Genomic DNA, 22,803 nt, shown 5'->3' with positions numbered 1-22,803 from the left:
GAAAATGGTTAGGAATTCGAGGGTATGTCTATTGACCAAAAATGATTGCAATTGACCCCCGTAACCAGAAATAATTTTACAAGAATGATTTGATACTTTTCAATCTCGCCGAAAAATTTGTCCACATTCCTGAATTTTTTCCTCGAAAGTGCGTAAGATTTCGGGGGTATACGTATTCACCAAAAATAGTTGTAATTTGCCCCTGCAACTAGAAATAATTTTTTTAAAACGATTTGAAATGTTTCAATTTTGTCGAAAAATTTATCCACTTATTGAATTTTTTTCTCGAGAATGGTTATGAATTCGAGGGTATGTCTATTGACCAAAAATGATTGCAATTGGCCCCCGTAACCAGAAATAATTTTACAAGAATGATTTGATACTTTTCAATCTCGCCGAAAAATTTGTCCACATTCCTGAATTTTTTCCTCGAAAGTGCGTAAGATTTCGGGGGTATATGTATTCACCAAAAATGGTTGTAATTTGCCCCTGCAACTAAAGATAATTTTTTTAAAACGATTCGAAATGTTTCAATTTTGTCGAAAAATTTATCCACTTATTGAATTTTTTTCTCGAAAATAGTTAGGAATTCGAGGGTATGTCTATTGACCAAAAATGATTGCAATTGACCCCCGTAACCAGAAATAATTTTACAAGAATGATTTGATACTTTACAATCTCGCCGAAAAATTTGTCCACATTCCTGAATTTTTTCCTCGAAAGTGCGTAAGATTTCGGGGCTATACGTATTCACCAAAAATGGTTGTAATTTGCCCCTGCAACTAAAAATAATTTTTTTAAAACGATTCGAAATGTTTCAATTTTGTCGAAAAATTTATCCACTTATTGAATTTTTTTCTCGAAAATGGTTAGGAATTCGAGGGTATGTCTATTGACCAAAAATGATTGCAATTGACCCCCGTAACCAGAAATAATTTTACAAGAATGATTTGATACTTTTCAATCTCGCCGAAAAATTTGTCCACATTCCTGAATTTTTTCCTCGAAAGTGCGTAAGATTTCGGGGGTATATGTATTCACCAAAAATGGTTGTAATTTGCCCCTGTAACTAAAGATAATTTTTTTAAAACGATTCGAAATGTTTCAATTTTGTCGAAAAATTTATCCACTTATTGAATTTTTTTCTCGAGAATGGTTAGGAATTCGAGGGTATGTCTATTGACCAAAAATGATTGCAATTGACCCCCGTAACCGAAAATAATTTTATCAGAACGATTCGAAATTTTTCAATTTCGCCGGAACATTAAACGTTAATAATTTTTTAACGAAGGCTCGATCAACAAATTGGTATTCTTGATTTTTGTCTTATTTTGGCCTCTGGAATCTCCCATTAAAGTTTTTCCCAGAGTTGGCCGAGCACCCCGTATATTTTCGCGAACAGAATGATCTAATTATCCAGTGCAGAAAAGTTTGGACTAGATCGGTGATCTAAAAGCCTTGCACTCATCTCGTAGGATTTATCTGTAACTTGAGGGAAGGTTAAGCTCCAGTTAGAGACTTCTGATACCCTTTGACACGCCATGTCGCGGTATCGTTGCCCGATTTTCCAATATTGACAGTTTCTATCGCAGGGTAACGCATCGTTGTCGCGTGACCAACGACTCACAATCGACTTAAATCTATATTGCTGGTATCTTTACCGGTGTCGAGGAGTATCTTGCGGAATCAGGCGACGCCGAGGACGACCTGGCGCTGCTGTACGACATGCCATCGCTTCCTAAACTACCGTGAAAACTGCCGTGCAGGGAATTCGACAGTGGCCCTGGAGACGCTGGTGACGCCGTCAAAGGGGACTTCGATCTCACCGAATCCGTCCTAGACCTGCAAGTAAAATCGATTACATGGTGGATGCAGAACACACAACGTTCCCATTCAGTTTCGCCGAAACAACGAGCCTAGATTGTCGAACGCGATTCAAGCGATTGCGAATTTCGATCTAGCACCGTTCACGGACCTTCGAAACCGATCTCCTCCGTTTCTCGAATTGCATCCGCGACAGCGTACAGGGCTAAAATTCAACCAATATATTCTATACGTTTTCACTGTGGAACTGAAGCAATTCTGTCGAAACGTTAAAGGAAATTAATTTCGAACAGGATTCGTGAATTTTTAGGGCGGTTACAAAAATATGTATCGAGGCAAATTTTGGATTTATGCAGTTTATAATCGTCTGAAATCAGAATTTTGGTCCAGTGAAAAATTTCAAGGTTTTATTTTGGCAGTCAATGTTGACCTATGTTTGAACCACTCTTTTCAGCGAGACAATTATTTCGCGATGGGCGAGGTTGAATAGAATTCACCGGGTTTTCTTAAAATCGGAGAAGATAGGTAACATAATGCCTATAGTTTCGAAAAGAAGAATCTTTTAGTTTATGTTTTGATATAGAGTATCCCAATATTGATGAATAGATATAAAAAATTTTTCATTCGAAACTTCGTTTTGCAGAAAATCGACTGAACGTTCTTCGAACGCGTGTGCACTTGATCATGTCGTAACTGATCTCTGTACAGTCCATATGTCGTTTACAAATAGCATTAATATCGTACGTAGGCTCCTCCGCTATCGTTCACTGTACGAGTTGCGGCAGATACATTACCACACACACATACACACTCGATGCAAGAAGCATATCCACGTATTCTCGATTACTGTATCTTATCATTGTGTCGGATTGATGAAAACTGGTAGTCGAAACCAAACGATAATAGTATAACAAGACTGCAGATTATGACGTATCAAGTGCACACGACGTCACATAATATCTTGTATACACTCGAACGAAACACTCCGCCAATAAATTCGTTCAAAAATAAAACGACAAACAGTCGTCTAATTCGAGGTAAAGTATTAAACACGCAAAAAAAAATGTCTCTTTTTAATGTTTTAAAACAAAACCTCAATTAACAATTATACATAAACTGAAACGCAGTTTAAAATTATTTAGTATATTATTTAATAAGAAAAACACAAAAACACGAAAGAAGAAAAATTACAATATTACGTTTACTTTTATCTCATAGTATACGAGTGGTATTTGTTAGCAATGCTAACGTTCAACGAACGAACAACAAAAGAAAACATTGAATCTCTGATCCTTTATCGTTTTCTTTCTCGATCCATTTTGAGCTTCTAATCTGTTCGCTTCAAGATCCCCTACGTACCAAATATTTCGCGCGTTTTTCACGAACCGTCTACATTCGCAGTAACATATGCGCGACACGTCTTTTGATGGTTCGTCGGAATACCAACATTGGCCGCCGCGCAGATTCACCAGATGTTTGTCAAATTCTCAGTTCGGAGCGTTAATCGCGGGGTTAGCCAGATGTTCGTCGAATCCTCCATTCGGGGTACGATTAAATCTCTCAATACGCCGAATGCCCATTTACAGAGATCATTCGAGCAACGTTTATTTCGTACCCACATCGTGAATCGGATGTAACATTTCATTTTACACGATATTATTTCTATTATCGCCTTACTCCAAACCAACAACGTAATTGTATAAAAATTTTACGAGAAATGCGAAATCGAAACTTTCTTTTGGGACAGTGACACACAACCTATTACGTTATTGGATCAAATAGAATAATATTTTCTGGAGTAATGATACACTTTAACTTAAATTAATAAGAAATTTGTTGAAGACATACATTATATCAAAAGGAAGAAAGTATTAATTGGAGTCGTGTCTTAGAAAAGAGTGGTTCTCGATGGACAAATTCTTTTACACTTTCCTGTCGCCCTGTACGCAGTCTCTAGATTTTCTTTTCCTCAACACGTTCGCTGTCATGACGTTTATCAATAATCTCCAGTCAACGTCTCTTTGCATTACATTATCTGATGTTTCAGAAACGAGTTGGTTCTCGAAATAATTTTCATTTAATCGTGGACACAAAAATGTAGAACCACGAAAATTTGCGGAAATAAAAACGAAGATTCAACGAAAAGTCTAGTGATAAAAAGCCAGAGCAGTTTATTCGCAAGCATTCTGCGTACAAGTAAATGAAAATCGTTTCGAATTAAATAGATTTCGATCGAAAATAATTCAGAGAATTCACGTTTTGCTGTTCAACGGATGTGAAAAAAAGCAACGAGTATTTTGATCTGTATAAAATTCTAAACGGGAGAAAATTATTACTGATATTAGAGTCAACGTACGTCTCGATTTTAACAGCGCTTCGAGACGGGGCAAGCGAAACATTCGTCTGGCGGGGAACGTGTTGAATTAACGCCCGTTTCTCTTCAGCCGCGTTTCTCGTTCATCGGAACGCTAAATCAAACCAAATTAAACAAGTAAGCGGCATTAAAGTCGACGCCGTGGTTCGCTCGAAATACGACGATTCGAGAGTCCTGTCGGCGACGAGAGCATTTTGTGCCTTAAGTGAACGGTCAAAAGCTGAAAAGGTCGTAGAAAGCGTGCACAAGACGTATACTTGGTGGTACAAATATAACAATCTCGAAAAAAGTGCATGCTTGACTGCTAGGTACCGGTAATTAAAGGTCAGCCTGGAGCAGCTGTGCATTCAGGAGGGTGCAAAGGAAAATTCCAACTTTCGTCTCACTAATATCCATTTTTTTAATCAATCAAATTTATTTACACGTAACAAGACGAGAACAGTTTCTCTATCGTGTTTAACGACACTGTACTTTATTCCATATATTAATTTCATGACAATTTTGCCAACGTATGGTCCGTAACTCTGTAATTTTATTTCTTTGCACCTTTAATTTGGCATACGTTCGTAAGACGAATTTTTTCAATTTTATTTATATATTTCAAAAAGTCTGAGTGAACAATATATAAAAAAATATTTTTCATTTGTTTCCTCCAACGTTAATATTGGATAAACATTTTTTCTACTCTAATAATGTTTTGTAAAGTGGCGTAACGTAGTCTGTTAATTTTTAGTTGCACCACCTTGTTAAATTTCCGGGGTGCCACTTGTATGAAAAAACTTTCCTCAGATGCTGGAATTTGACAATTAATAATCGAGGCTTTTAATTTTATTTGAGAAGTAACGAATGAAGTAGGAGTTCAGAATTTAGTCTGAAAAGGAGCCCTTTCGATGCTACGTCCACTGAATACTCTTGAAAGCAACAACTTTCTAGTGGATATCGGGCATTAGAAGAGCCTAAGCGTCCTAATGCGAGTAGAACTATGTGGAGTAAGCAACACGTGCGACCCTGTAGCCAGCTGACCGCTATCAGGCAGGGAAAAATCTATTTAGCGGTTTGTGCCTAACAAGGGTGTCGCTTAACGCTCACAAAGAAAAGTGTTAAGTCTTCCTCTGATTTTAACCTACTTTTGCAGAATGGTTTCATTATAGATCCCTGTTTGCTATACGTAAAATATTAAGTGCATTCGATCGATACCGCTAGAGCCTGGAAGTACCTGATTAAAATAACACGACGTGTCGTATGGATAAACTATGAATCTTGAGTATTAATCATTCAATACCATACAAGTGTCAGTGACGCAAATGATAGAAACGAGCAGTCACGAAAGTTCAATATTTTTTTCTTTTCTTTCCGTTAATTTCTACTAAAGTTTAGTTAAAATTTCTACACGTTATCGAATATTGTGCAAGAATTATTTTATTTCTTCGTTTCAAACTTTTGCTTCGGTAATAACTGAATTTGAAAATTCATCGCACACGCCCGCGATTGAATAAGCGTGGCTCTGGTATGTCTGCCCACTACACACTGTTTCTACTTGTCCTGAATTCCAAGTCGTACTCTATTGCACGCACACACGATGAATTTTCGAAGCCGATTTTCTCATTCTCGATTTGTTCTTTCACGTAGAAGCTCCCCTTCTCGGTGTATTATGTATATATACTGTATATTCGTAACACTTGTTCCAAATTAATACAGACAACTGTGCTCTCGTTTTTGTTCGTGACGAAACATATCCTATAACACTTCAAAGATTCTAAGGAATTCAGTAACGAAAGTACCTTCCAATTCAGTCCAGTGGTTTTTGAGATCACCGAGAACAAACACTCGCGATCTCTAACACTTTATGATATAATATAAATATAGTTTTGCTTCCAAGTATCGCCCAGAAGAGCTCAGTAAGCAGGCATCACGGATTTTTATACTTCAAAAAACGTTATTCAATATCAAAACATTAAAATAATACGATACTTGCTTATGACAGATCTATACCACGGTTAATATGTATTCCTCTAAAAGAACCATCCTGCAAAAGTACAATTTATCTGCTTTTTTATTTAATAACATAAGATTGTACCAAAAAAAAAAAAATCTTTTTTTCCACCAAATCGCGTGGATCGATCTCACGTTGTGTGTACTTTTGCTTTCGTTTCGAAACTAGATAATGGATTTTCGCGTTGAAGGCTCGAAACGGACGCTAGGCGTTCGCTATAGATATTTGTTCCATCGACTATACGCTACCATAACTGTCCCGCGGACGTGGCCGATCGTTGTGATGCACGCGTAGCGATTCGAAGACGATCGAATAGGTTAAGGGGATATCTTCTAACGCGCGTCGTGAAATTGCACGAGTGCCTCTAATCTATTTCTAGTGTGTGTTCCACCGCGTGGCCGAATACTGTGGCGTCTGCCCCGCAAACAATTTACGTTCGCGGACGTCGCTCGCTCGCGGCTCGCCACACAAAATCTACGATCGACGCACGCGTGATTATACGTCCTCTAATGAATAGCAATTTTCCTCGGGCGCAGTTAACTCCGGGTTCGTACGCGCAAGATAAATGACCGCGCCGGCGGAAAAACAACCGACTCGGGATTATCCCCGGGTAAATTGTATCTGACCGCGACGCGACGCTGCCATAAACAATTTGCCTCCATGACAGATTTATACGATTCGTCCACGGAACCGTATCGTATCATTTTATCGATGGAAACGAGGTGTCTGAATATTTACAACTCTTTTTAACGCGTTGGCTACTGGAACCTACCCCTCGAATTCTCCACAAAAATCAAACTTTCTTTCTGGACAATTGTCCACGTATTTATTAATTCTAAGGGGGTTACGACCACCCTGATACGTTAAGAAATTCATTTCGAGACGAATATTTTTCAAAATGTCGGATACGTATTTTGAGATTTCAGTGCCGTTGTCATAATCGTTGAAAGTACGAATCCGTTGCTTTCACTGCTTCCGGCCGTAACGTACACGTATAATAACTGTTTTTACTCGGATATTACCTGCCCGCGATTATAGTATACCTTAAAAGTAATGAAACTATTAAGCAGGCCTTCTAACGCTCTAAGAAAAATGACTGCTCGTAAGAAATGCTCGTTCGGGGTAATTTAAACACCGGCGTTCTAAGTAATGTGGCCACTAACGTTTTATCTCGTAGATATACGATCACATCTTACGCTTCTCTTTTTCGATCGTAACATCGTTATATAAATGATACAACTATCTTTCGCGCGTATATAAGAGAACGTCGTGTACACGGTATGTAGGTTATTGTATGTTGTGTTTTGTTCCGTGAATTTAGCATGTTTGGTATTCTAGGCGCGTGGTGCTTATTTTTGTGGCGAGTACGATCTTGTTACGATTCGCAGAGTGTATGCACCACCTTGTGTAATTTATGCGACAACCGATGTAGACACAAGGAATGCCGTATTTGCTGTGTTGGATATAATGTTTTCAAGATACCGGTAATACATGTACGAACAAATAGATAACAATTGAACAACGCAAGTAAAATTTATTTCGTGTTTTCAATGGTACACAATTAAATCCATGCTGTATCTTCCACCTAAGTGCCCATATAAACCTACCGCGCGGGACATACGAGCATTCTTACATGCTACCGTATTTCTTCTCGGTACAGCTGCGAGTGATGTTATTCATTCGGTATTACTCCTATCACTGCCGGTGGAAATAACCACCGTACACGTGGTTCTCAAGCGGAACATCTCTCGAACTTATGGAACCCGATACACACAAATCTTCGACTCATGAAACCGGACACGGACATCTCTGGAACTCATGAAACTCGATACAGACCGCTTCTGACAGCGTGGGGCCTGGTAGGAACGACCTTAAACCCGGTCTGAATGGATTGGAACGACCATCAGACTCGTGAATTTGAATCAGAACACGTGGAACCATGAACAGACGACTGTGAGACTCCGATTGGCATTTCTGTGATCCAGACCTACGGTACCCACACGATGAGTTAGAAGCACAGCGACTAACAAAAGTGTAAACACACGACAGTGATTATGTTGCCTATTTTTTGAACTCAGGAATAAAGAATTATTTTTCTAAATGTAATGATTAAATCCACTGATATGAGAATATATTTGAACAAAAGGGTGCACGTAACAGGGATAATTAGTGAGCTCCTTTTATACGTATAAGCCTACACAACTATGTGAACTGCTTGTCCCTTGTCGGGTTCATATAAATGGAGTTCCACTGTATCAGATTCTAGCGACCTACAATTATCAGTATCGAGTTCCAAGGTTGCCAGAATTGAGTCTCACGATATCCGAAGCCGTCTGTACCGTGCTCCACAAATCGATGGTTAATGTATCTGCTTCGATTTAATAACAAACACGCCAAAGTATCTCTAATTGCCAAAAATTCAGACACCTCGTAAAAGTGTGCACCATTCTAAGGGCGCAACTCTTTTGAACGATTTCCCAATAATAGTACAACCGAGGATGATCCCGTGAATGAACTCGAAAAGTTTGTGGACTATAAATCGGAAATAGACGAATACGGTGAGAAGTTATCCCATCATGATCGAGTCAGGTGGATGAAATTTGATCGTTGCTATCTCCTTAACTCGTTCGCTGTTGTATGCATCGAGAACGGGAGTGAAAAGCAAGGAGAGTGAACGAGATACAATTGCATAACAAGGGACAAGCAGCTCGAGATAGCGATGGAGAGATAATGTTGCGACAACTTCGGATCCGTTGGAAAGTTATCGAACTTAACGAAAGTAAAAGAAAAAAAATGCTCGGCGGATAGTTATCGTCCAGGCACGATTATTCCAATCCCGAGTGCTCGAACGCAGCTAACAAGCCATTGGATGGAGAGGCGGCTAGGTTTGATCGAAATCAACCGAAAGCGGCGCGAAGCGGGTGACTTTCCATTGAGAATACTGTTCGAGCGAAGCTCGACATTTTCAACGTGGCTGCCGGTGTTCCTTTTGTCACGCAACAGCTCAGCTTATTTACACTGTCAGCGTTCAGGCGGTGAAGTAACGGCGAAGAAGCCGAGAGAAATCGCTGGACAGCGAGGGGCTCGAGCAACACGCGACGGGCCGAAAAATTATACTTTATTCACCACCAGGGCTCAAGAAACGCAATTCTCGAAACAACGTTTCGATCAGAGACGTACTAAATATCGTTGTAACGACTAACAATAAAACTAAATTTGTATTTATTTTTATTTGTCGATCGTCGATTACTCGTTTCTATTTTTATTTAATGGGTAAACGTGGTATTTTTTTTATTTTTATATAGACGACAATTTCGCGAGTCACCGGAGCCGTCGTTCAACGTCCCTCAAATTTAATTTTCGAACGACGAGCAGAAATTTTAGTTTCGCTCGTAAACTATCTTCCGATTTTTCCAAATTTGGAAATAAAATTTGCCTGGGTCCAAAATCGACGTTGGATTGTTTAATTCGTTCGTGAATTGTGATCCATCGACGAATTGTTTAAATTGGTACTCAGGGGGTTGAAGTTGCAGGAAAATCGAGCTTAACGGCGAATTTAAAATTTCTGTTCGTCGTCGGGGAATGGAATTTGCCTAAGTCCTGGTGGGAATCGACCATTAGGCGATCGAGCGCGCGTCGAACGCGATCGTTGCTGAGCTTTTACTTCCTTCTTCCTACGAGCCTCCTCGACCACGGCCACGGTCGACCAGAAGAAAGGTTGCTCCGTCCTTTCTCGCGTCTCGCTGCTTCGCGCGGACGGGAATTTATTAACCCTCGCCGGAACGTTCGAGCGCAAGATTTAACGGTGAACGTACCGAGGGCATTGTTCCCCGCGCGAACGTAAATTTGGAAAGTCAGACGGCAGATTTTTGCGGCGAGAAACGTTACTTTTAATACCCTCTCAAGTAAATTGAGCAACTTCTCGTCTGTCGTTTTCGTACGAACGTTTAAAACTTTTAAATTCAATGTCGCTTTGTAAGATACTCTCTTAAGTTGGTTCGAACAATCCCGTACTGAACATTGTATTCGAAACGTTTTTTACCATTTTTGTTAAGAATTTTCAGTGATGTCAAATATGAGTATTAAGATAACGTGGATCAATGGACATGGCGGAAACACGACGAATTGTTCGACGTTTTGGTTAATAAATCGTGGTTTTACTTGGAACATGTGACAATTTTTCTTCTTTAAAAAAAAACATTAAGACGTTAACGTGAATTTATATAAACCGATCTCTACGATTTGAAACACAATTCGCCCATTTCTAACGGTCTAGACCTCAATCGAGAGTAATTTTCTTCTATCAACTCTTCGTTCTAATTAAAAATTTTCGAAAGCATAGCACACTACGGCAGATTAAAATTACAAATTTTTATCGAAAAATTATCAGGTTGTATTATAAAAATCAAATAACATTTCTTGTCGTATTTTTGGTATCACCGTTAATACATGGTCACGTTTTCTAAATATTCATATTTTGTGTGACTAACAAACAAATATTCTCGATAAACGATTTGTTTCACTTCTACGCGACTCTTCAAACAATCACCAATTTTAACAAATCCTTTTCAAATACTTGAGACTTTTCGTAGCAATACCTGTTTTAGTTGCTCGAATATATACGAACGTTTGCATTTTAATCGAGGATATCTTTGAAGAAATTGCTTATCTCTGCAATTTGGAGAATTTTAGAGTCGCGTTAGATCGTCTCGCGCATAAAATAGCGTCTCTGTGTCCCCCTAATTCGCGATTTATTCTATAGTCTGTGTTCCGCGGCAAAGGAGCGCGTGGCGATAACTCTTTATTCTTTGAAATCGCGAAGGATAAATGAACTTTCTCTCGGCTTCGCGCTCGTCGCCTACGTCATTACTATTAAAACTAAAGGCCATTCACCGACCCTAACGAAGCCCCGAAAAGCACGATGACGTACAAATGGGAGGGGGGTTTGCTTTTTTTTACCGCCGAATGATCGAACGTTCGCACGCTGTTCGGCTTCATTAGAATCGGCATTTGGCTCGGCTACAAGTCTCCACCATAGGTGAATATACCTTTCGGGCGACAGCTGGTCGACAAAGCCGACCACCTTCTTTTTCGTTCCATTAACGCTGAGCGAGGGCATACTACAAGGGTAACGATTTACGATGTACACAAAAACGATATCTGACTTTTACTTAGATTTAGTCGTGTCCAAGACGCCCCGAGAGAAATTCACGCCATTCGGGAAGGGAAACGCGACGATGCGCGAATCAATTAGCGCCGTGGGCGTGTTCCTACCAGATTCCGTTCGCGCGAGCCAAAGTTCTCGGATGCATTCTTCGATAGCAACAGAAATATGAAGAAAATAGAAGTCTAATACCCAATTTACCCTTTACGTATAACTTTCATAATAAAATTCATTTCTCGATGTCAAAAGATCCTTTTTGTCAGTTTTGTCCGAATTTATGTGAAATCCACGGTGGAAGACATTTTCAATTTTTTAGATGTCAAATTAAAATAGTCACAGCTGGTATAAATGCTATATAATAAAATAAATTAGGGGGATGAAGTTCCACTTTGGGGCAGTTTCTCAAATCTATATGAAAATTTGTGAAAATCCAAAAGTTCTGACGATTGGCTACGAATTCTATTCGAAGGCGATCTGTACAATTCCTGTGTATACTCGATTTTATTTTATCGAAACTATTAAATTGTGAAAATATAATTCAGAAATGACAACGAGATTGGAACGTAAATATTGCATCTTGATTCTAATGTAACAACATTTTTATCATGCGGTGAAAAATGAAATAAAAGAAATATTAGCCAAAGACTCGCGCACGTAAATAAAGCCATAAAAACATATGACTCGTGAAATTATTCTGTTACGTAACCGAGGACGGTATAAATCGAGTATAAAAGTAAAAGGTCGGTAGAATCGGGGCTTGGCCGTCGGTCACTGTCGATCTCAGAAACTCGTTTTCAACTTTAAAATCTTGCACTCGACGTACAATGAACGCGTTAATTTTATTTTTGTAAAGTAGAGTTAAAATAATAATCGTCTAATTGCGCTTGGCGTGGCATTAAACATCGTATAAAAAAAGAAACTGGCTTGCTAAAATAACCAAAAAATGTCCATTATTCTAGAAAGAATAAATAGGCAAGTTTACCAGAAAAGTCAACGGAAAATGCATTTTCATAAAACTTGTGCACGCAATATTACCGAAACTCCCGCGATAACTTTATGGAAAGATCCTACGAAAATATTTGATCGAGTTTCACTCACGGCTGGAATACCTCGAAGTCGACAAAAGTCCTAAGTAAACGAATATTACCCTATTATTATTTTAGCATTATTTTAGGATTTTCTCTCGGGGCGTCTTGCACTGATATATACACTCGTAATGTATGCATATTTATACGTATAAGAAAACGAAATCTCTACGTACGAAATACGATCGAAAACCGAAAACAGTACGATCTACGTCAACACTAAACGTTTATGAATTCTCCACGACTGTAAAGACAAACTCGATTATGACTCGTGCATGTTTTCAGTAATTCTTACGTGAAAGTAACGAAATTGTTCGAAGTAATTAGGCAATCGTGTCGCTGTACTATAAAGGATGATTGTTCTAAAGCGATCGGTACAGTTATCTAAAAACAGCGAAGATGTCATAAAACAATGGTAAATATAATGGTAAGTATAGTTTTTGTTCTATGAAGTGATAATCGCTTTTAAGATAAATTAAATGACTTGTCCGTATGACATAATCTCACGAGCACGTAAGCGATCTTGAAGGTACTTAAAAAATTCTTATCGTACATTATAACGCTGATCGTGAAAACTGACGATTTGAATGATACTGATAAAAACATAAGATTTACTTCGAGCAGAGGTTCCCAAACTTGTTGAAATGCAAAACGAAGAGAATCGAACATAATCTGTTATCTATAAATCCTCCACTTTGGAAGCCACGAATCTAAAGAAATAAGTTCGAGACTCAATTCGATACGATCGCTTTCTGAAAATCACCGTGTACAGATTTCAAATTACCGGATGCCACGGCGATCGAATACTTTAATCGTGCGATCCTCCAATTACTTCGAGCAATAAACTACGTGATCTAACTGTTCAACTGTAGAGGAATCCACAACGAATGTTCGTCGACTATTTCTTTATCTAAATTTCTTACCGAGAAACGAGTGATATGTTCTTCCGCGGCACTTGGTAAAAAAAATCGTCAGCCGTTGAACGGTCGCAAAGAGACACGGAACGGAATTGCAGATTGTAATTACTCGGTGTACCCGACGTACGCGTAAACATGTACCCGTCGAACATACCACGTCATTTGCGTTCCAGGAAGTCTGGTTTCTCTTACTTTTCCCATTCGGCGGAGTGATTAAAAGCAAGCGATACGGTACCTATTCGACTTTGGCGTAACGATGTCTCTAGTTTCGGACGTGTATTTCCTTTCAGCGCGCCCGCCGTTGAAAAGCTCCACGGTTTCTCTGGTAACCGTTTCCAGGAGAGGCTCGCCGCCCCTTCTGCCCTTGCTGAAAGTCCTTTGATCCGTTTTACGGACCATAACCACCCTCGACAGGGGTTGATTGAATTCGTGGCCGTGCATCGTTGGCGGAATCATCGCTAACGACTGCGAGAGGGGCCCTCCGACTCGCGGAGACCTGAAACAGATCGTTTATATTACGAAAACCAACTCCCAAACATTGCACATTTAAAATCACTCGGGGTAAAAATTATTAAAATCGTTTTATATTTTATATTTGGTGTTATATGCAAAACAAAAATTGATACGTAATGTAAAACGTGTTAAAAGCTTCTTACAAACCGTATGTTTGTTAAAGTTTACAGATATTATCTGCTACAGAGATAAAAACAGGAATCTGGATTCACTAAAACATACAATACTAATGGCAGTGTTTGCAGTGAATCATCTTACAAAATGTGCTCGAAAAGTGCCGATTAGCGTCTATTTATTCGGACGATTTCTCGCAGAGCTCACTCTGTCAATGTGTACCACGCGTTGGATACACTGTATCAAGTAACACATCTCGATTCTTGTCTCCCTGACGTAAGTAATAATGAAGAGGCGCCTGTAGGCGGTAGCCATTTCGATGTCGAGAATACGATTCGACGAACCAAAGATTTTCCGGGAGTTCAAGTCTCGTTAATCCTTAACCAACTGAGTTTAAGTGCAATTCGTTTCGAAATGACTTACGCGCGTCGTAGACTGAAACATCCAGAATTCTTTCAGAAAAAGCCACGCTCTAACTAAGAACCATCGCAGGAACGTCCAGCGTAACGGGAAAATATCATTTTCGCATGCTCGTGTCTCCACACGGAACGTTAGGTGGACACGTCTAATTACGACATGGTAATAACATCTCCTGGAGTACGAGGTCAGTATTCACAGCGAGGAGTGAACAACCTAACGCTGTCACGACTTATTATCGTAGATCGAACACAATCACGTCGATGAATCGCTCGAAATTGCCATAGATTGTCAGCACTGTTCGCTCGTAACGTAAGCGTAAACCGAAAAGATGAACCGAGGCAAAAATAATCGAGTTTTCGTTTAAAGAAAATGCTTGGAATCGTAGGAAAAGCATGGCGTCCAGTTCATTGGACTATAGCTCGAACCTAACCATCTTCTGTTTGTCAAACGACTGCTCTGACAAATTGCGTTTACCAAACGCGGTTTACGGGTTTTGTTTTTACTGAACCGAGGATTAAAATATGACCATACTCAGTCACGTGGACGTATCAAAACGTTGAATCGCGAATATGTAACACACAGGCGCAATGATGTATTCTACATCTGAGAGCTGCGGGGCGGGGAACAACGAGCATGACATTCCAGTCTATTGGACTGGATCTGAAACTCAACACCTTCCATTTGTTAGACGGCTACCGTAATAAATTTAAGTACCCAGCCTGTCTGCGAATTCTTCATCCTGTCAGAGACAGTTCGGTTAACTTTTCGAATTGTTCAGCTTAAAGGAAGCGGAGTCCGCAGACGCGTTTCTCGACAAAACGATTCGGTATTTCGCGAAAATTCTAATCGTTTAATCGATATTTTATATGCCTTTAGCGGTAATTAAACATTCATGCGCGATTAAATATACTTTTATCTGGTCTCGAGTACGTATTTTTAATATTTTCTTCCGTTCGTAGAATTTTAATTAATTTTTCCAATTCGGCTTGGCTTATGATCTTCACATTTATACGATCTTTGATATTTTTTGAAAGTTGTCGATTAAAACGCGTTCTATCGAACTTTGAATCGTTCAATTTGTTATTTTCGCTACTCTTTGGATCTTCGATAGAACGTTTGCAACGCGCAGCTCGCATCGATCGTTGGTAACGTTAACTTTTTACTTTCTCCCCTGGATCCAATTACTCGGGTGGATTCTCTACAATGATCGTACACACGATCCGGCCAGTAAAACAATTTATTATCCAACGAAACGCCGTGGTACATACTCGTTTCGTGACTGAAGGTCGGTATACGTTTCCAAGCTGTTTTAAGTTATTCGCGTATCGCGGGATCACCAGTGGCACAATGTGGCCAATTCGCACGAAGTTCCCTCTCTCGAGCGAACAGTCGTTTAAGCGCGAAACCCGCCGTCCGTCCGAAATTATACACTCGATTTAAGCTTCCCGTGCGTGAACCTCGTTACTTTTAAAGTTCATATCCGCCAATCTCCGTCGGAACAGTCGTTAACACGTCGAATGGCACAATTTTCCTCTAGAACTGCTCTCAATGGTTGTTCAAACCACGACATTCATACAAACTTCAAGCTAAAATACATTTGTCGTGTCGTTACAAATAACAGTTATCTTTAAACGAAACATTTTTCACAGCTTCAAATATATGAACCGTTGGGTGAGAAATAATTACCAAAACTATAGTCATTTTCTATTTAAACAAGTGTCAGAAATGTTCTCGTACAGTCAATGTTTCATGGAAATTTTAAACTGTGGATTGCAAATATACTAATAGATATCTCTGTTTGTTGAATCCAACGTTAACTGAAATAGTGGCCAGATTCTAGTTTCTTGTAAAATTATAAGAGTTTTTCTTTTCTTTTATTGTTTGCTTCTGTGAGAAACGTTTACGAGGAAACGAAAACTCGGGAGAGGAATATCGCGGACGACTTTACGACGATCGCGACAGTCCGCCGTTCGAATCGGTGAAATTGCGAGTCGTCGATTGGAAAGGGGTTGACCAACGTTCGGCCTCGATGCACACGTAATCGGGAAAAGTAAAATTTGTCGATCGTAAATCGTTCGATGTCACGCTTATGGCGAAGGAAAGCATGCATCGTAGACAGCTTTCGCTTTTTATGTAAGATTTTTAACGATTGGGAAAAAGAGGTCGAGGAAAGGATGATATTGAAAAAATTCAATAGCAAATTGTCGAATGTTCGAACAGTTCAAACGTTCCCAAGTCGCTCGAGCATTTCACTAATTACTAATGTAATGATACCGCTCGAGACCCTTTAAAGATTCGATTACGTTCGAAGACGAAATTAGTTTTAATTAGCTCGGATCGTTTCTGCCAATTAATTGGATGGCGCTTCGGTCCGAAGTACGTCGAATGTTTGAACAAGAAATCGCTTCGAATTAATTGATATTTATAGGAGAACTTAGGGGAATGATGTTGAAATGTACTCTGATAACGAAGACAAGATCGCCGCAGAATTAAAACGTTCGAAATGATCTAAATGAATTTTAACAATTTATCAGTATTTAGATAGTGACAATTTTAATAAAGCGTACGCGCGTTTACAAACGTTTAAATCGTGGAGACCGAGCAAACTTGTCGATAACGCCGGCGGCAATCTCTCGGGGAAACAAACATAAGCGAAAATAACGATTTAGTTACGTAAAACGGAATTGTGCGATTCGACCCGCATTTCAGTGTGCAGAAAAACGTTGGTAATAACTCAGCGTTTCTCAAACATCGCTCTACACGTTCCGATCGTTTGGTTTTTATTCATTTTATACGAGTTCTTATCATCCGCAATAACGTATCTATTTTGTAATCGTTCTTTTCATTTAGCGACCTCGTTCCATTATTCGCAAACTTCTTGCCACCAACTTTTGCGATTCGTATTGTATAACAGACAACCCAGGCGAGATTCATTCTCACATTATTATCAACGCCGTTGTTTCCCTTTTATTTACACATACCCGTGCCTAGCAATGCAACCCGAGTTTTTTTCGCTTCCTGGTACGCTACCGCGCTAGACAAGTCTAAAAAGGGTATCATAAACTCGATTCGATTTCATTGAGTAAACACGATAGAATTAATGCGAAACGATCGACAGAATAATTTCAGAAGAATATGGGTCCGAGTCCAATTAATTCGTCGATCGTTTCAAATTTTTTTCGTTTCGTTGATAAGCAATCGAATTAATTCGACCGTGTTTACTCGATAGAAAGCAAACGATATACCCATTTAGTAATATTATATGCAACTGAAAGACTTTTATTGCTTTCGTTGTTAAAAGACACACGAAATCGCAACTGACGAACGAAACGATTTATCGTGAAGTCGTAAACCTCCAGTTATTATTGTCGCTTAGAGATATACAAAGATAATTCTGACACAAACGTAAGGCTTTCCAGGCATTTTCTTTATAAGGATTCCATTTATCTACGCTATCTTCCATATTAAATGCAATGGCTGTTCCTTTTGTTTTACTAAATCGGTCATCACGCTGTTGCAATCGCGTACGAGAAATTCTATCGATAACGAATGAAATTTAATAGTTTATTATTCACTCGAACATCTAATAAATTAAATTTGATATTCGGTAAGGATATTGCAATATTTTCTTAACTCAGAATAATTCAGAATCTTTCAAAAGGATTTCTTCGCAAACTAACAGCATTGTTACCGCGAAAACGCAATTTCTAGGCGAAAATAAGCATATCTTTCCCGCTTCGTGAACGTCGTTCATCGCCAGGGGCATTATTTGTAGCTCCTTGCAGTGCACATTGCACTTTTCTAACCCGAGAAACTATTTAAACGAAACTGAAAAACCAAGTGCTTGTATCTTCTGTATCGTTTTTTATTATTGTACCATATAATTTCACTCGTCTCTGTTCTATACGTTAATTTTAATTTTCATCGTATATACATTAAAACGCTACAGAACAAAACTCTTCGAACTCAAGTATTATTCACAGTTTCGATTTTACTGCCTCTCTTATACAACTTTTCGAGCGCAAATAACGATATCTACCAGATACCCAGAGCGATATCGACGAAAATAAAAATTGAATGCTTAACGTATGAAAACATATAACGATCCACCGTGTATTTAAATATTAACACATTGACTGCCACGTCACCCATATATTCATCGATCAGCTAAAAAAATTATTTCTCAAGATTACATGTTAAAGGAAATAAATCTTGATAGGACACTTTTTAACGAGGCTGTAAAACTAAGTTCTATGACAAATTGTGGATATGCTAGTTTCCAATGATCCAAAAAAGAGTATCCTTTTCGTAGACAATTTGAGGGATTTGATCTGGCAGTCAACGTGTTAAGCGAGCAACGATCAACATCGATGCTCTCTCCGCCCGTTCCACCCGCGTCGAACAATAGCGCGGCAATTGAACCGGTATCTCCGTCCGCAAGAACTAGCATCCTGAATTCGTTTTACGAACCTTCTGAAATGTCGAGCACCTATGCAAGAAACCGGAGCAAACAAACACGGATCTTCTCACGGCACTTCGCGACGGAGATCGAGAAACGCGCGAACGTCGATGGCATCCGACGCGTGACGCGAAACGGAACGCCGGTTGTACGCGGAGGACACACAACCGCCCGAGGAAACAGCAGAGAATCGGGCATAGACGAAGAAAAAAAAATAAAACAAGGTGTATCGGCACGGTCAAAGGAAACGTCCTCGTTTCGACGCTCGACGCTGAGAAGGCTCCATGGTTTTCCTCGGCGCTCTAGCTCTCGGCCCGGTGCAAACCGCACGACAGAACGAACAAAACTGGCACGAGTCGGGCCACGAGAAAGAGAGACGGGCCTCCTCTCTCGGAGAGGAAAGGTGGCCAATTAGCCGTTACTCGGCGCACATGCCTTTAACCAACTATCCAGCGCAGCTGCAGCGCCGCTGCATCGCGCGTCGCACGCTTCTCCGGATTCGCATTCATAAACGCGACCGATCCGCCCGGGGAACGTTCGCCCAAAACACCCGAGAAACCACGCCGGAATTAACGTCAAATCTACCGTGCGATTCGCGCGTATCCACGCTCGCTATATTTACACAAAATAATTGAATTAAAATTAAAATTAAATAATTGTAGTTTTAGTAATAAAACAGATGCTAAACGCAAAATTGTAGAAATATGGAATAGTATTCCGTGTTCGACTACAAAAAAAAGTTAGTCGAGTCTATGCCAAAACGTTTGAGAGCAGTTATAGATACAAAAGGATTTGCAACAAAATATTAAAATAAAATCTGTTAGTTACTTTTGTTTAATTCGATCTGCTGTATGGTCAATTTTATGACAGTAAAACAACAACAGTTTTGTTGCTTTTGCTAAATAGAAATGAATAATTAATTTTATTTAAGACTTTTTCCACTAATTGCCCGTCAAAATATATGAACAAAATAAATATTATGTTTTTACTTTTAACTACATAGGTGTACGCTCAATTTTGTGAGTAACTGTATGTATCCAAACCACACTAAAAACGTACACCACAAATAATTTCAAAGGGTTAATCGAGAAATAAATATTTCAAAATTGAAACAAGTAAAATTTATTAAAATGGAAAACCAATCTTAGCCAAGTACCATGCACGCTACAACAGCCTTCGATAGCAAATATTTTTTAAAGATACGTTCTAAATAGAAGAATATAGATTAATACTGACTTTTCTCACTATGTTTTTCAATAATCGTATCAATTCGTTACACGAAATCAAATGTTATGATACTAGATGCTTTAAAATTTGTCAAATTTGTGGTCTAAGATTCGCTTTCTTTTGTACATTTTATGTTCCGTGGGTGTCGTGACATATTTGATATATGTATTTCTAACGGGAGTATTTTATTTTTATTTAAGTATTATAAACAAAATATGGAATAATAGGCAGAATAGCATTGACATGTTGTAATAACGATGACAATATACAAAACTGAAAATTACAAAATGTACTTTGGCGATCCTGTTTCGATCTTTGAAATAAATGTATCGTAACTTCTGCAAATATTATCAGATTTGTTTTAAATATTGTATACATAACGTAGATACTTGATATTTAGCAGTAGTTCTAACGTCACTTTCAGAATTTCGGTCTGACATACATAATAAAAATATTTATTACGAATACTCTCGCGGACTGTATTAAATTCATATTTTAAATAACGGAGGATAAAAGAATACGATTACTATGCATAAACAAGCCACGTTTTACATTTCCCAGCATCACGCCTGGCTTTCAGTACTTCTACTAATCACCCTAATCATCGCAAAGTGCACCTCGCGTTTCAACTCCACCTGCACAGGTAACTTCCACGTGCAAATTATACCGAACAATATAATAACGCGGTCGGCGAAATTCAAATAATAAAAATAATTAAGATCCCGAGTGAACATTAGCGAGAACGTTTTGAAATTTCTACTATTGAACGTATAAAAAATTCCGTATTGTTACGAAACGAGGTAATTACCACCATATTGGCAAATAGGACAGCTTCATAGCTTTTTGATTTTGTGAAAAAATAGGTGTAATCAAAATTAAAGTATACATAATTCTTTACAAACAAAATTCTATTTATATTTTTAATAACTCCCATATTTTACAAACAAAATGAATATAAATATATATAGGAGCTCTGCAATTTAAAACAGCCTCGAGGCTTCTTTACACCAGAACCCTCTTACAATTTTTCTTATTAATTACGCGTTTTCTAATATTTCTCTTCAAATAATCGTCGAATTCGATCAAGCTGATTCGAAATTCAATTTTCAGTCAAGGCTGATTCAATTTTCCAAGGTGAAATTGAAAAGTATTTATTATTTCCACGCATTTACTGTAATCGTCGATCGAGTTAAAAAGACTTTAATTTCCATAACGATGCAAATCGAGAAAAACCGATTCCTCGAAGCTCCCCGGCTGCCGCGACAAGAAAAGAAATCCGACTTCCATTGAATTACACGCCAAAGAAAGAGGAAGAGGCTCAACCAGGTGGAAGAGGGGAGTAAAAACTGAAATGATTTTATCGGACGGCGTCCAGCGAGGTTTCTTCCGCTTTCGCGACAAGGCGTAAGAGTACGGAGCGCGCCGCGGAACGCAGCGTAATAATTGGAGAACGAAGATGCACGGCCGAGCGTGTACCGCTATTCCGGCTGACCGGAATCACTGCTCTGGAACAGCACGGTACTCCTCCAGCCGGACACGAGGAGAGTACCAACGTGCTCCTGGAGAACACGCCGCGACTTTGGTAACATCCGTTTCTCTGGCTAAATGTGTACTGTTGTATTATCAATAAATAATCATTACAAAACTGAATCTAACAGTGAGAAACACTGTCCATTGTCTGCATACGAAGAGTATTGGTCTGTTTTGTCGTCGAGGGCCCAGGGAAATAAACATGATGCAGGCAATGGTTTCCTTTCCTTTTTAAGTGGACGACAGATTTTCTTTTACGGGATTTGAGCGTCGCTTACACTTCTTGTTCAGTTTTAACAGAGTAAAGACGTCCTTCCAAACCACAGAATAAAGTTTCATTTTTACTTACAAAGTGTACTGCTTGTTCACCCAATTCCAATATGTGCTCCCCTTAGACGCGTTCACTGTCAAGCGAGTCGAAATTCTGTGAAAACTTTGCCGGAACACGTATTTCCGTAACTTTTAAATTCACGAATTCAGACTTCTTCTCTTTAACCCCCTTACATTGTTACTTAACACGTTCACTGCCACTCTAAAAATCCTAAAATTGTTTACAAGACCAGAACTTTGATTTTAGTCAATCATAAACTACGCAACTTAAAAGTTGTCCTGATAGTTACTTTCGTAACCTCGTTAAAATTTATGAAGCCTGTTCAAATTTATTTTCTTTGAGAATTAATTGTTTTAGTTCCACTGTTAAATGTTCTGTCACCCACATATAGATGACGTGGCAGTCAAAGTGTCAAGTCGCGATAATGGATGACAAAGTCGGTCATTTTTCCCCCAATTGATGTTTATACTGTTTCGTTCACCCCAAAATATTATAGAGATTGTAGAACGTTGCGAAGTCTATCATTTGTTCAAAAAGTCTGTTAAAAAGTGTGCCAATATTCTCCCCAGAAAGTGTGAAACTATGGAACCTCTGTAATATAATTAAATAAGTATATTCAGCAATGGATACTTGAGTCCTCCGTTTAGAATAATTTAATGAAGTGTCTGTGCCCCAAAAATGATTCACAAAGACGATAATATAAGTTCTTTTCCGGTCGTCACGGCATAGTTCATATTTCAGAGAGTTTTCCTTTGTCACGTATCAAAGAAAATCTTCTTTGTGTTTCCTTTTTAAATTTAAAGTTTCAAAAGTCCTTTGATCCTTTGTCACGAGTCACCCTCGTCGTACAAG

At 38.9% G+C, this 22,803-nt stretch overlaps 1 protein-coding gene across 8 annotated transcripts in view; it reads right to left on the bottom strand.

Annotated features, from left to right (window-relative positions):
* LOC122402746 (repressed by EFG1 protein 1-like) overlaps positions 1–22,803 on the bottom strand; it is an 87,806-nt gene that overhangs the window by 6,464 nt on the left and 58,539 nt on the right. For 6 of the 8 annotated variants that reach the window (XM_043405785.1, XM_043405782.1, XM_043405784.1 and 3 more), the window contains 3 exons: positions 13,593–13,853; positions 11,240–11,311; positions 1,662–1,842 (listed from right to left, as the gene is read on the bottom strand). In XM_043405785.1, the coding sequence (XP_043261720.1) occupies positions 1,662–1,842; positions 11,240–11,311; positions 13,593–13,813 (474 nt within the window). In that variant the 5' untranslated portion in view covers positions 13,814–13,853. Of the gene's footprint in view, positions 1–1,661; positions 1,843–11,239; positions 11,312–13,592; positions 13,854–18,874; positions 19,102–22,803 lie in introns of those variants that run through there. The other 2 variants (XM_043405786.1, XM_043405783.1) reach the window with 2 other exon arrangements.

Source organism: Colletes gigas, unplaced genomic scaffold (assembly GCF_013123115.1).
Source record: "Colletes gigas isolate AHSC1104 unplaced genomic scaffold, ASM1312311v1 Colletes_gigas_Sc00039, whole genome shotgun sequence".
Lineage (NCBI taxonomy): Eukaryota > Metazoa > Arthropoda > Insecta > Hymenoptera > Colletidae > Colletes > Colletes gigas.
This window is presented reverse-complemented; position numbering and strand designations above follow the sequence as displayed.